Source organism: Gorilla gorilla, chromosome 8, assembly GCF_029281585.2.
Source record: "Gorilla gorilla gorilla isolate KB3781 chromosome 8, NHGRI_mGorGor1-v2.1_pri, whole genome shotgun sequence".
NCBI lineage: Eukaryota > Metazoa > Chordata > Mammalia > Primates > Hominidae > Gorilla > Gorilla gorilla.
The window spans coordinates 22,819,728-22,834,020 of record NC_073232.2 but is presented as its reverse complement, the minus strand read 5'-3'; the positions used below and the strand labels follow the sequence as shown (position 1 = coordinate 22,834,020).

The 14,293-nt window shown below is 45.5% G+C and overlaps 1 protein-coding gene across 15 annotated transcripts in view; it reads left to right on the top strand.

The window, feature by feature from the left end:
- The window catches only part of FRMD4A (FERM domain containing 4A), a 685,957-nt gene that overhangs the window by 521,088 nt on the left and 150,576 nt on the right, over positions 1 to 14,293 (top strand). For all 15 annotated transcript variants that reach the window (XM_055352375.2, XM_063709890.1, XM_055352372.2 and 12 more), the window contains one exon: positions 11,493 to 11,585. In XM_055352375.2, coding sequence (XP_055208350.1) covers positions 11,493 to 11,585 — 93 coding nt within the window. The remainder of the gene's footprint in view (positions 1 to 11,492; positions 11,586 to 14,293) is intronic.

The following is a 14,293-nucleotide window of genomic DNA, read 5'->3' as shown; positions in this document are numbered from 1 at the left end:
GGGAGTGGCCGTCGGTGGGCAGGAGGAATTGCAGGCAGGGCCAAGTAAGCCCAGCTGGGAAAGGTTCAGGGCTGTGCGTGGAAGGACCCAGCACTGCAATTTTTTTAAAAGCTTTTAAACAAATGCACATGTAGAACAATTACTTTTACAAATGTAGATTATTCTCTCCCCTTTCTCCTGAGAATCACTGTAAACCACTTAAATTGCTGTTGAGACTATTTTCACTAATCAGAAGGAAACCCTAAGTTTCAATTAATCATAGCCGCATTGTTCACATTTCCCACGTAAGTTTACTAAAAGATCCCGTGAACTCTAGAGGAGGCCTGATTAGGCTTCCCTTTTGAATAAACAAGAATTGAAAAATGAACGTGTGGGCCGGGCGCGGTGGCTCACGCCTGTAATCCCAGCACTTTGGGAGGCCGAGGCGGGTGGATCACGAGGTCAGGAGATCGAGACCATCCTGGCTAACACGGTGAAACCCCGTCTCTACTAAAAATACTAAAAATTAGCCGGGTGTGGTGGCGGGCACCTGTAGTCCCAGCTACTCGGGAGGCTGAGGCAGGAGAATGGCGTGAACCCAGGAGGCGGAGCTTGCAGTGAGCCGAGATCGCGCCACTGCACTCAGCCTGGGCGACAGAGTGAGACTCCGTCTCAAAAAAAAAAAAAGAAAAAAAAGAAAAAAAAAGAAAAATGAACGTGTGATCCTGGGCTGAAGGGGAAGATGATACGAGTCTGCACAACATTTCAGATCACTGCCCTAATAGCACACTGACTGGCAGGAATCAGACCTAGGTAGAAAGTCACTCTTCTCCCAGGAGGGTTGAGAGCACCAAAGCCACACGTCACAGCAGGGGGTGCACACACCCAAGTTCAGCTTCCCCATCCACCTAAGCTGGTACACTCCATGTCTGAGTTCTCCTGGCTCTCTGTGCTGACCAGGAAAGCATGTGCGTGTGTGCGTGCGTGCGTGCGTGCGTGCGTGTGTGCGTGCGTAGAAGCCAGACTGGATAAAAGTGTCTTGCCCCTCTAGTAGTGGAGCTGGCTTCGTGGAGGCTCTGTGAGGGGCAGTGATGAAGAGGAGTGAGCCATCCTTCTGGCATGATCCAGAGAAAGTGCAGCCATTTCCATCACCTGCCCCAGAGTCTAGGTGGGAGGGTCTCTCCAGCCACAGAAGGAGTGGCAGCCAGCCAGCTGGAGGTCACTGGAAAACCACTGGAGCTGGCAAAAGATTTCTGAAAAAGAACTAGCAGATGTGCCTGGTGCACCAGGGGAAAGGGCAGGTGTCAGGAGCCCAGAGGAGGTGAAGAGCTGGCTCCTTCAAGGCTGGGCAGTGGTGAGGCCATGACTCAAGGGCTGTCAGTCCTGGCGGTACAACGCCAGGGCCAACAGACATTGGGAGTGCCTCTTTGTTCATCTGAACTTTTCTCCTTTTGCTGGTAGGAAAGAAGAACAAAAGCTGCCCCTGCAAAATAGTGCCCTTGGGTGTTCACCTGCTCTGGCTTGGTGATTCCTAGGTAGTAAGCGCTAGCCTTACAGTACTACATCCCCCGGCCTTGCTCTGTATCACAGGACACTACAGCAAAATTGTTTTATAACCGTGTTTTCTAATTCTGCATGCGTATTGTGAGCATGTGTGTGTCTGTGCTTTATACAGGTGCTACACTGTGTGTTTTACAGTAAAATGCAATCGTAGTTCCATTCTTTATGACAGCCTGTGGTGTATCACATGTATTTGTCTATTTCCTAATGCAAATAAAACACGGCTAACACGTGGAAAGCACTTATAAACTGTGAAGTGCCGTACAAGTGCAAGATACTCTTACCAGCAGCATGATTGTTCCTGAGAGTAGAATTTCTAATAGTAGGGTGAGGATGGTGGCTCACACCTGTAATCCCAGCACTTTGGGAGGCTGAGGTGGACAGATCACTTGAGGTCAGGAGTTCGAGACCAGCCTGGCCAACATGGTGAAACCGTGTCTCTATTAAAAATACAAAAATCAGTCAGGCATGGTGGCATGTGCCCGTAATCCTAGCTGTTTGGGAGGCTGAGGCAGAAGAATCGCTTGAACCCGGGAGGCAGAGGTTGCAGTGAGCCGAGATTGTGCCACTGCACTCCACCCTGAGCAACACAGTAAAACACTGTCTCCAAAAAAAAAAAAAAAAAAGAATTTCTAAATAATAGAATGTGTGACTCCTCTAGGTCATACATTGTCAGAGACTCTTTCAGAATTAACTGCTGTTGACATTTTGTGGGATCTAGATGAAACTGGAGAAAATATATATAAAGCAGAATGTAGACAGGAAATTGGAAATTTCTCTAAGCTTCTCTCACTCCATAAGTTGTATTCATTAATAAAGCATCTAAGTCACAGTGTAAGAACTTATGCCCAAGAATGTTTAATATTGTTAGCAATCGACAGTTTTGCAGCATTAATGCTAAGTCTGCTTTCTTCTTTTTAATCTTTTAACTTTAGTTTTGAAATAGACTTAAAGAAGAATTGCAAACATATTAGAGTTCCTTTATACCCTCCACCCAACTTCAACAAATGTCAACATCTTGCAAACGACGTGACTTTCATCAAAACTAAGAAATGAACATTGGCATTATATTACTAACTAAACTGCAGACTTGATTCAGATTTCCCCAATTTTTTACGAGTGCTCTCTTCTGTACAGGATTCGTTTGCATCTGGCCTCCTTTTATTTTTACTAACTCTGTCCTCAGAAAAAGAGATACAGGTGGTCATCTATATAAATTATCTGAATCGTGGTGATACATGCAAACAAAGACATTTTGGCAGCCTTTAATACATCCTGAAACTAACCAAGAACCAGTTATAAATCCAATGTTAAAATAATTATTGGCCGGGCGCGATGGCTCACACCTGTAATTCCAGCACTTTGGGAGGCCGAGGTGGGCGGATCACGAGGTCAGGAGATCGAGACCATCCTGGCTAACACAGTGAAACCCCACCTCTACTAAAAATACAAAAAATCATCCGGGTATGGTGTCACACGCCTGTAATCCCAGCTACTTGGGAGGCTGTGGCAGGAGAATCACCTGAACCCAGGAGGCAGAGATTGCAGTGAGCCGAGGTCATGCCACTGCACTCCAGCCTGGGCAACAGAGCGAGACTCCGTCTCAAAAAATAAAAAAAAAGTATTTATATTTTGCTAGAGTTAGGGATCTCAACCTTAGTTACACTTTGGAATTACCTGGGACACTTTATAAAATACCAGTGCCTGGGACCTACCCCCAGAAATTCCAATTGAATCAGCTTGGGTGTGACCTCAGCTTCTCAGTTGATTCTAGCGTGCGGGCAAATTTGAAAACCCCTGTTCTAGACAGCGGGCATGTTGCAGTATTTCCTGTGCTCTCTCCCTCCAGAGCAAAGAAGAAAAGCTGATTCTACTTCAGCGTTGAATGTTGGGGTCTAGCAACGACTCATCCCAGGGGCCTATAAAGTTACAGACCATCTCCCTTCTAGCTTCCATTCCTAACAGTAGGAGAACCAGCTTGGAAGTTCAGGTTTAATGTTTCCAGGTGTACAAATAGGGTAACTGAGATTTTCATTTATCAAACACTGGCATCCATCCCTTAGAGAAACTCATTTTTACATTTTTTCTGAAATATTTCTATCGCTGTTTTAAGACTCAAATTTCATTTTTTTTTAAATTGTGAGCTGAGTGCAGTGGCTCATGCCTATAATTTCAGCAATTTGGGAGTCCAAAGTGGGAGGATCCCTTGAAGCCAGGAGGAGTTCAAGACCAGCCTGGGCAATAGCAAGACCCCCATCTCTACCACAAAACAAAACAAAACAAAACTGTGGCTCACACCTGTAATCCCAACACTTTGGGAGGCTGAGGTGGGCAGATAACTTGAGGTCAGGAGTTGGAGATCACCCTGGCAACATGGCAAAACCCCGTCTCCACTAAAAATACAGAAATTAAGTGGGTGTGGTGGTACATGCTTGTAATTCCAGCTACTTAGGAGGCTGACACACGAGCATTGCTTGAACCCAGGAGGTGGAGGTTGCGGTGAGCCAAGATCACGCCACGCACTCCAGCCTGGGTGACAGAGTGAGAATCTGTCTCAAAAAAAAAAAATTAAAAATTAGCCAGGCATGGTGGTGCACACTTGTAGTCCCAACTACTCAGGAGGCTGAGGGAGGAGGATCACTTGAGCCCAGGAGTTCAAGACTGCAGTGAGGTATTATTGCACCACTGCACTCCAGCCCTGGTGACAGAGTGAGACCTCGTCTCAACAACAAAACTAATTAAAATCAAGAAGTAGCTTGTGAGCCAGGGGGTGGGGTGGGAATGGAAGATCCCGTTATCAGAAGCTATAGCCTATAACTAACCAACTTTTAAGCTATTCAGCAGAAACAGTCAAACACACCCAAGTTGAAGTAATGATTGTCATAATCTGTTTAAATTTTAATTTGAATCTCCTGTCATAAATTTTAAGAATTGCTTGTTGAATGCTGTAAATAAGTATCTTTTGTGGTTGATTTTTTTGGGTTTTTTTTTTAAGAAAAAAAAAAAGCCTTTAAAAAGTGTTTAGAAATTTGAGAAAGAAAGAGAAGAAACTTGGTTAGCCATTACTCCAAATTTAAAAGACAGGTATAGTTAGAATTTATTTTCACATACCAATTAATAATATGGGCTGGGCTTGAGACTCACAGCTGTAATCCCAACATGTTGGGAGGCTGAGGCGGGAGACTTGCTTGAGCCCAATTATTTGAGGCTGCAGCAAGCTATGATTGCGCCACTGCTCTCCTGCCTGGGTAATAGAGCAAGACCCCATCTCTTAAAGAAAAAAAAAAAGAAAGAAAAGAAAACGAGTAGCTTTTAACCTCTGATTTCATCACACCCCCTTTGAAATTTGAAGTTATATTCCCTTTCCTTCATAAAAGTTTACATACAAAATAAATTTTTGCTTACATTTTACAGCACTCACAGACACCCTGCGGCCAGGATGTTAGTTTAAGAACCTAGATGGTAAACAATTAAGGATCTTTTCTTTCGGCAGACTGTATCCTAATTAATTCAATTGCCTCATTGGTGCTGTCTGGGGAGGCTGATTTACCCAAACTATTAAGGTTAAAATGGCCTGGCTGGGCACGGTGGCTCACACCTGTAATCCTAACACTTTGGGAGGCCGAGGTAGGCAGATCACAAGGTCAAGAGATCAAGACCATCCTGGCCAACATGGTGAAACCCCATCTCTACTAAAAATAAAAAAAAAATTAAAAAAAAGAATTAGCTGGGTGTGGTGGCAGGCACCTGTAATCCCAGCTAGTTGGGAGGCTGAGGCAGGAGAATTGCTTGAACCCGGGAGGCGGGAGATTGCAGTGAGCCAAGATCATGCCACTGAACTCCAGCCTGGCGACAGAGCGAGACTCCGTCTCAACAAAAAAAAGAAAGAAAGAAAGAAAGAAAAAGTCCTGACTCACTGAAGATGCATCTTTAGAACCACTGCCAGGAACGCTGGTGCACGGGAGCGAGCTCGGGTTTGTGCTGTCCTCAGGTCCTTGCGTTTGTTTCAACTGTGACTGGCATCGGCTGGGGCCTCTGAAAAGGGTTCACTCATTCAGCATTCCTGACCACAAGCTTATCTACAATTTAAAAATAAACAAAATAGAAAAGCAATTTTCCAGTTGCAGAAGAAACAACCACAGGACACAGCTCTGGGAAAGCAATTTATTTGGAAATAGGTTTGGGATTTCCACGTATTATCTGCTGGACGGTGAGAGAGGAGATTCAGTGGCTGCAGCCTCCGTGCCTGGCTTGTAATAACTGCTTCTGGGAATGCGGCATTCGGTGTTCATTACCACCTCTCAGACGACCCATGCTGTGTTGTCGGAAACAACGGCAAACATATAACAGTACCTTATATTTAGTGACCAGAGAAGTGCTTGAGCATAGCTCTTTCTGTGTGCAGCTAAGATAAACAAAAAGAACGGTGCCCTCCAAGGAAAGCTTAGGGATGCGGCTTTCTCCCTCCTTTCCTTCCCAATGCAAATGACCGGAGGGAGCTGGGAACCTGGCACAGGTGAGCAGAGTGAATTCTTAATATGGAGACTGTTTGCTTAGGATGGGAGCTGTGTCTACACAGCAGTCCCTGAACCTACAAGAATATGGATCTGTGGGGCATATTGTGAAGCTGCTGTATTCATTCTCTTAACAAATATTTATTTAGCATCTGCTGTTAACCACTGGAGATCCAGAAAGCACTGGCCCTTGACTCCTTGTTGAGCTTGTGTTTGTAGATTAGGAAGTGATTCACAAAACGTGGTGTAGAAGCTGCTAGAAAAGAAAATTGGGGGCTGGGTATGGTGGCTCATGCCTGCCATCCCAGTGCTTTGGGAGGCTGAGGTGGGAAGATTGCTTGAGGCCAGAAGTTTGAGGCCAACCTGGGCATCACGGCAAAACCCCTACTTTACAAAAAAAAATTTGTTTAATTAGCCAGGAGTGGTGGTGTGCACCTGTAGTCCCAGCTATTCAGGAGGCTGAGATGGGAAGATCACTTGAGCCCAGGGGTTCAAGGCTGCAGCGAGCTATGACTGCACCATCGCACTCCAGCCTGGGCAACAGGAAGAGACTCTGTCTCTAAAAAATAAAACATTTTTAAAAAGAAAATTTGGAATAGGCTTAATAAAACATAGTGGAGACAACAATTTATCCTGGGCTGGAGAGCCCATGATTTAGTAATCTGGTCTCCCCAGTATATACCCTACTTTAACCTTCCTGTATTATTAAAGGTTTATAATGAAATCAGTATCACTGGTCTGTCCCTTTTTTTTTTTTTTTTTTTTGAGATGGAGTCTTGTTCTGTCACCCAGGCTGGGGTGCAGTGGTGCCATCTCGGCTCACTGCAAACTCTGTCTCCCAGGTTCAAGTGATTCTCATGCCTTAGCCTCCTAAGTAGCTGGGATTACAGGCATCCGCCACCACACCCAGCTAATTTTTTGTATTTTTACTAGAGATGGGGTTTCACCATGTTAGCCAGGCTGGTCTCGAACTCCTGGCTTCAGGTAATCAGCACACCTTGACCTCCCAAAGTGCCTGGTCTGTCCTTGATGAACACACATACTATAAGACAAGGATACTAAATATATCAACATTCTTCCATTTGAAGAGCTCCTCTCCTCACCTCCATCCAGCAACATCTATAAGCATTTCATACACTTGGCCACGTGTGGTGACTAACACCTGTAATCCCAGCACTTTGGAAGGCTGAAGTAGGAGGATTGCTTGAAGCCAGGAGTTTGAGACCAGCCCGGACAACAAAGCGAGACCCTGTCTCTACAAAAAAAAAAAAACAAAACTTTTTTTTTAATTACCCAGGTGCAATGGTATGTGCCAGTAGTTGCAGCTATTCCAGAGGCTGAGGCAGAAGGATCGCTTGAGCCCAGCAGTTCAAGGCTGCAGTGAGCTATGATTGCACCACTGCACTCCAGCCTGGGCAACAGAGTGAGACCCTGTCTCTAAATAGATAAACATATAAGAACTTCATCTCTTGCTTTGGATTTCTGTAGAAACTCATTCCATATGAAATTGCCTGTCTACAATAAAAACATCTAGAAGCTGGGCAGTGTCATTCTCCCCCTGGGTCTGGAAAGTGACGGATTCAGATAGACTTATCACACACCTCCACCCTCCAGTAACTATAAACAAAGCTCTCCCTGAGGCCATCTCTATTGAAGGTGCCAACACTTGAACCAAAAATCTATTTGTTTTATATGTAGAAGCTAAAGGCAATCTCTTAAATGAATGCGTCCAATTTCTATTGCCCGGAAGCAATTGCATATTTATTACTGACCTGACAGTTTGACCTACTGCAACCATAAACCAAATAAGCGTTATCTTGCTCAGCTTTAAAGATAGTTATCAGTCACATAATAACAAAAATACTCTGAGTGGCTGCTGGGATGCTTTTTTTTTTTTTTTTTTTGCATTATTATTGGCAAAGGCAATGAAGTGCGTTCTCAAATGAAAAATCAATGAGAATCATGAAAACCAAGCTATCAGGCATCTCTTAGTTAAACTGTATTAAGGAAATGCTTCTTTACGACTTTGCGTCCCATTCCATCCTAATGCAAAAGAAACATAAAAGGTTTGAGGGAGGCACTTGATGTCAGGACTGTGAAAGGTTAAATAGGAAAGCAAAAGCCTTTAGCAGTGCAATTCTTGACCCTGTAGAGTACAGGAAATGTGACTTCGAAATGAGCAGAAAACGACATTGTAACAAGTGCTCCAGCCAAAAGTGGTGGCCCCAGAATTATGGTTTCCAGTTTGCTTTTTAATCCATCTTTCAGTTTTTGCCCAAATAGTGGGCAGTTTTCATAAGGGTCTTGGATAAGTCACATGTCCCTTCAGTCTGCCTTTATAAGCAGCCTTCTTTGAGAGACTTTTACGAGCCTTTAAAGTGGAGGCAGCTGACCTCCTTCCTTCAGAGAATCCGAGGACTCCAGGTTTGGGAAAGTCTGCCTCTCCATTAGCCACTGGAGCCACGCAAGGCCACGCATCGTGATCCCCTCATGGGATTGGAGTGGACGAGTTCAAGCAGGGGAAGTGGAGGAAGGAAAGTCATTTGTCCTCGGCGGCCAACTATTCCATGTAGGATCATATAGGGGTCATTCCAGCTTCCATGTTCTCTTTGCTTCCTGACCATTTTTTTTTTTTTTGAGACAGGGCCCCACTCTGTTGTCAGTTGAGACAGGGCCCCACTCTGTTGTCAGGCTGAAGTGCAGTGGTGCAATCTCGGCTCACTGTAACCTCTGCCTCCCTGGTTCAAGCGATTCTCCTGCCTCAGCCTCCCAAGTAGCTGGGACTACAGGCACGTGCCACCACACCTGGCTAATTTTTGTATTTTTGGTAGAGATGGGGTTTCAGCATGTTGGCCAGGATGGTCTCGATCTCCTGACCTCGTGATCCACCCGCCATGCCCTCCCAAAGTGCTGGGATTACAGGCGTGAGCCACTGTATCTGGCCCATTTTCTTACTTTCCTTTCTAGTCTATTTAATTGCTTGACAAATGTTAAACCAATAGATGGCCGGGAACAAAGGAATTGCCAGTCAGATTCATTGCTTAAAAAGTCATTCTTTTAGACAGTTTAATGTGGGGAATAAAGTTTTCTAGAGGGGGAATCCATCTGTCTGTTTGTCCTCTGTGGATGAAGAAGAATTGGCAGTGCATAAACCCAACAGACTGGAATCCAAATGACATCTGTCTGTGTCCCTTCATGCGACATGTCCCCACCTTGAAGTTCATCACATGTGAATGGTGACCCCCAGGGACTTAAGTCTAATCTCTTGCAGTGTGTGTGGTCACTCATATGCCAGTGGAGTGGTATGAGGATATCTCAAGCCTGGACCATTGACTGCACCCAGGCTGGAGTGCAGTGGTGCCATCTCGGCTCACTGCAAGCTCCACCTCCCAGGTTCATGCCATTCTCCTGCTTCAGCCTCCTGAGTAGCTGGGACTACAGACGCCTGCCACTATGCCCGGCTAATTTTTCGTATTTTTTAGTAGAGACAGGGTTTCACCGTGTTAGCCAGGATGGTCTCCATCTCCTGACCTCGTGATCTGTCTGCCTTGGCCTCCCAAAGTGCGGGGATTACAGGCGTGAGCCACCACGCCTGGCCTATTTATTTATTTTTTCTTGAGACAGAGTCTCTCTCTGTCGCCTAGGCTAGAGTGCAATGGCGTGATCTCAGCTCACTGCAACCTCCACCTCCCGGGTTCAAGCGATTCTCTTACCTCAGCCTCCCGAGTAGCTGGGATTATAGGCACCTGCCACCACGTCCAGCTAATTTTTTGTATTTTTAGTAGAGATGGGGTTTCACCATGTTGGCCAGGCTGATACCAAACTCCAGACCTCAAGTGATCCGCTCGCCTTCACCTCCCAAAGTGCTGGGATTACAGGCGTGAGCCACTGCGCCCAACCCTTTCATTAATTTTTTTTACTTTTCCTATATTCAGAGCAAGGTAATAAAAAGATAAAGTTAATGGAATTTTTTTATCCAACTGGAGATTCTTAGAAAGAGGAAAAACAGGCCAAAGTTCTTCAGGTGGTCACTATTCTAAGGCAGATCCAAAAGTCTTCCGTATAGCCACAGGTATGGGCTTTGTGGAGGGGGATTTTTTTTTTTTTCTTGTGCGAAAGGTGCAGTTTGAGTGAAGCCTCAAAAAGGGGTTGGAAGTCACTTGTGTGTTTTCTCTCTTTCCTTTGTTGGAGGTTTAAGCATGTGCTGAGAGGAACAAGCGTTTTTAGACAATGATGCAGACAGATTTTGTTTCTCATTATCCACAGTCTTTTGCACACATGCCACACAGCATTAGCTACGGGGGAAATGCAGTGGGGTCAGTTGGGTCTGTTCCATGTGACTTTACTCCAGAAAGTGATTATAGGACTGTCTTCTCCAGGATGATGGGCTGACACTGGACACAGAGAGGAGGGAAAGGAAAGAGAGGATTCTTCAGCTTGGTTATTCCATGGCATTGCCCCACTCTTCCAAGACCAGCCTCTGAGACATGGCCCCCAGGGCTCTCCCTAGCCTCATGGCTTTCCACTCACAGGACACTAAGATGCTGGGGTCCTCCCTCACCCCAGGGCCTTTGCACGGGCTGGTCTTTCTGCCTGGAAAGTGGTTCCCCTCTGAGGATCTCTTGCCTCAGCCTTCCAAAGTGCTGGGATTAAAGGCATGAGCCACTGCCCCTGGCGGTAAGTTTAACGTTTTCAGACACTGTGTGTGATTTGCTTTTCACTCCAGCAAGATGTCGTGAGGATTGCTAACATGTTCTCAAGTGTGCTTTCAGTCCTTCAGGAAAAAAGGCAGCTGGGAGTGTGGTGGAAAGGCGGTTCAGGACAAGAAGGAGAGTTCTGATTACATTTTCGTTTCAGTGTTTCCCTGGGAAACAGCAGGTCTCAATCCCTTCACTTTCCAGTTCCTATTCTTCCCCTCACACCACACAGTATCCACTGCTGACTCGGTATCCCCTACCTAATCCCATTGGGTTCTTCAATACTGAAAAGCTAGTAATAAGGTGAAGGTGGCCGGGCACAGTGGCTCACGCCTGTAATCCCAGCACTTTGGGAGGCCAAGGTGGGCGGATCACCCGAGGTCAGGAGTTTGAGACCAGCCTGACCAACATGGTGAAACCCCGTCTCTACCAAAAATACAAAAATTAGCCAGGCATGGTGGCTCATGCTTGTAGTCCCAGCTACTCAGGAGGCTGAGGCAGGGAATCGCTTAAACCCAGGAGGCGGAGCTTGCAGTGAGCCAAGATCATGCCACTGTACTCCCACCTGGGTCACAGAGCAAGACTTTGTCTCAAAAAAATAAAAACTAAAAAAAAATTAAAAATAAGGTGAAGGTTCAAATTTATCTACGATCCAGCATGTTCTGCTTCATATATACCTTCAACCCCAGAAAAACTTCTGCAAAATGCAAACCCCTAACCAATTTGTCTCTATTTTCTTCAGGGGACACTTAAACTGGCTTCAGCTAGATCGAAGAGTATTGGAACATGACTTCCCTAAAAAGTCAGGACCCGTGGTTTTATACTTTTGTGTCAGGTATGTACACCTGGTGTCTATACTTTTGCTTCTTTGTGTTCTTGATCAGAGAAGTCTGGGAGGGCAGAGTGATTCCAAGGAAAGAGAGCTCAAGTTTGTCTTGGTTCATTGCCAGGGATAAAGGTTGTAGTAGAGCAGCATGCCTCATAGATGGAAAGGTGGGGTGCGAGGGTGCAGGGTGTGCCTGTGAGTGTGCAAGGACGTGTGTGTTATGCATTTGCACTAGGATGCTTGTGTGGAATGACGAGAAAAACTTTTTTCTGCACTTTTGGGGAGGGTCACATATCTCAAACAATAAGTATCTTATAGCACAGGCCCTGGGATTCTTTTTTGGGGGCGATTTGAAACTACATAACAAAAGCCTCTGTATTCTTTCCTTTTAGAGGGGATGCCACTTGAATCTCGTGAAACCTGGGTAGTTTATCCCAAATAGGAGTGGTCGAAACCCAGCAGCAAACCACAGGCCCATCTGCATTTCCTGCCAAGGGAGGATACAGCTTAATAACATTTCAGAAACAATAGGCATTTTTCTATTCAGAAATCTAGTCTAAGAAATTTTGTTTTGTGCTTGCAAAGGGAACGATTTGTGGGCTATAGTGATTTAAATAGTTAATATTTGCAGCAGTCTTATGAAGACAACAGGACTTACCACTTCTGTTTGCAAAAGGTTGTGAGAAGCCAGAGGCTGGGCAGGTCAGGGGTTCAGGGGCAAAGTCTGAATTGGTGGCAAAGTCAGAATCTGAGCCCCCAGTCCAGCAGCTCCGAAACACCCAGTCTATGGAGCCACCAGGTTCTTTCTGTCCAGAACCTTGATTGCAACACAATTACAGAAGCATTAAGTCCTGATGCCTCAGTCTTTACATGGACACTAACACTTACACCCATGGCATACACTCTGTTCTTTGAAATATACTAACAGAAATTCAGGAGCGAGATACAAATGATATGCAATTCTGTCATTCCTAAAGAGCATGATCAGGAATGCAGTTCCAGACATAGCCATCCTTAAGCCACACGAGGCATTAGAAGGGCTTCAAACAAGAGTTAAAGGGTCCACTTAAAAGGCTCGAGTGTATGACTTTTCCTCAGCTGGCAGAGTAAATTTCAACTTGCGCTTAATGCGTTTTTGATTTGTTTAACAGCTGTGAACATATCCAAGCTCATCTTAGCTATTTCCATTACTGATGGGGATGATTTCAATGCCATATTCTCTTTAATGGTGTATACAGTTTCTCAGACTTATGGCAAAGCAACCATATAAAGCAAATAGTAACAATTCCTCTGGGAGGGACAGGTGGTATGAGGCAGGACTCCAGTTGCGTGGAAGCAGGTCACTAACCTGTCATCGCAGGTGGATGAGTGCGTTTACCATATATCAGGCTCTCCCCACCTCCCTGGTGATGTTCACCAACATTAGCCAAGAGGAGAAAATCCTGGGCTTGGCTGCCTAGTAGGTGTTTTTTCCAAGTGTCTGAATTATTTGTGGACGTCCTTGCAGGAGAGCTTGGGGCACCTTGACGTTGGTGGTGGAAGTGTCAGTCTCTAAGATACACAGATCTTTCCAAATCACTGCAAGCCTGTCTTCTATGCATAAAAGCAGGTAACCTAGCATTGCAGAGGTGAAATAGGTGCTAGCAATAGAGAGAATTGGGGAATGGGATGGCTGAAGACCCAGATGTAACATCCACTTCTGATCCGTAGCCATAATAGACACTTCCACCATCACCATTGATGGTCGGCCAAAGCAGGAACCTCAAAGAACACTCCTTAGAGAGAAAAATTTCCAAATCCGCATTTAGGCACAGCCATTCTCCACTGTGTCTTTATACACGCCATCTGGCAAAATGTGCTCCTCCTTCTCCAGCTCCTATGGAAGCAGAGCTTTCTGGAAGTGTCACATTCCACTTGTTTCCGGCAGAGCCCCACCTGAGTACTTCAAACTCAGCAGGTCCAAAGCCAAATTTATTATCTTCTCTCTCCTCCCTTGACCTTCCATGGTCCCATCAAGTCTGTGGCATCGTCATCCACTCAGTCACATAGGCTACACATCTTGAAGTCTTCTGTCTTCTTCCTGGAATTTTTTAATTTTTTTTTTCTTTTTTGAGATGGATTCCCGCTCTGGCACCCAGGCTGGAGTGTAATGGCATGATCTCGGCTCACTGCAACCTCCACCTCCCAAGTTCAAGAGATTCTCCTGCCTCAGCCTCCTGAGCAGCTGGGATTATAGGCACCCACCACCATACCCAGCTAATTTTTGTATTTTTAGTAGAGACCGTGTTTCACCATGTTGGTCAGGCTGGTCTGGAATTCCTGACCTCAGGTGATCCATCCGCCTCGGCCTCCCAACCTAGAATTTTTATGTGCATTAATTCTCTGCTGCTGCTTCCAAAATCTCCCTCTGTACTGCCCTCTCCTCCTTATTACCTGAACTCAGGCCCTCACCAGTCAGTCGACCTATTGAAGCAGCCTCCAAGGGTGGGGTGGGGCTCGTCACCAGGGTCCCAGCCACAGAGGATCCCAGCACCCTCACTACCCTGAGTTCCCACTTCTTAGCTGGCCAAGAAGTGCAGTAACAAAACACGAATCATTTGTTTTCTCTAAGAGAGGAGGCAGATTCTCTATATAGGTGAATTCCGTCTCTTTACCTTGCTTTTCATCCTGGGAAGAATCCTCTATTTATAACCTGACATCTGCCTAAGGATGCTCAC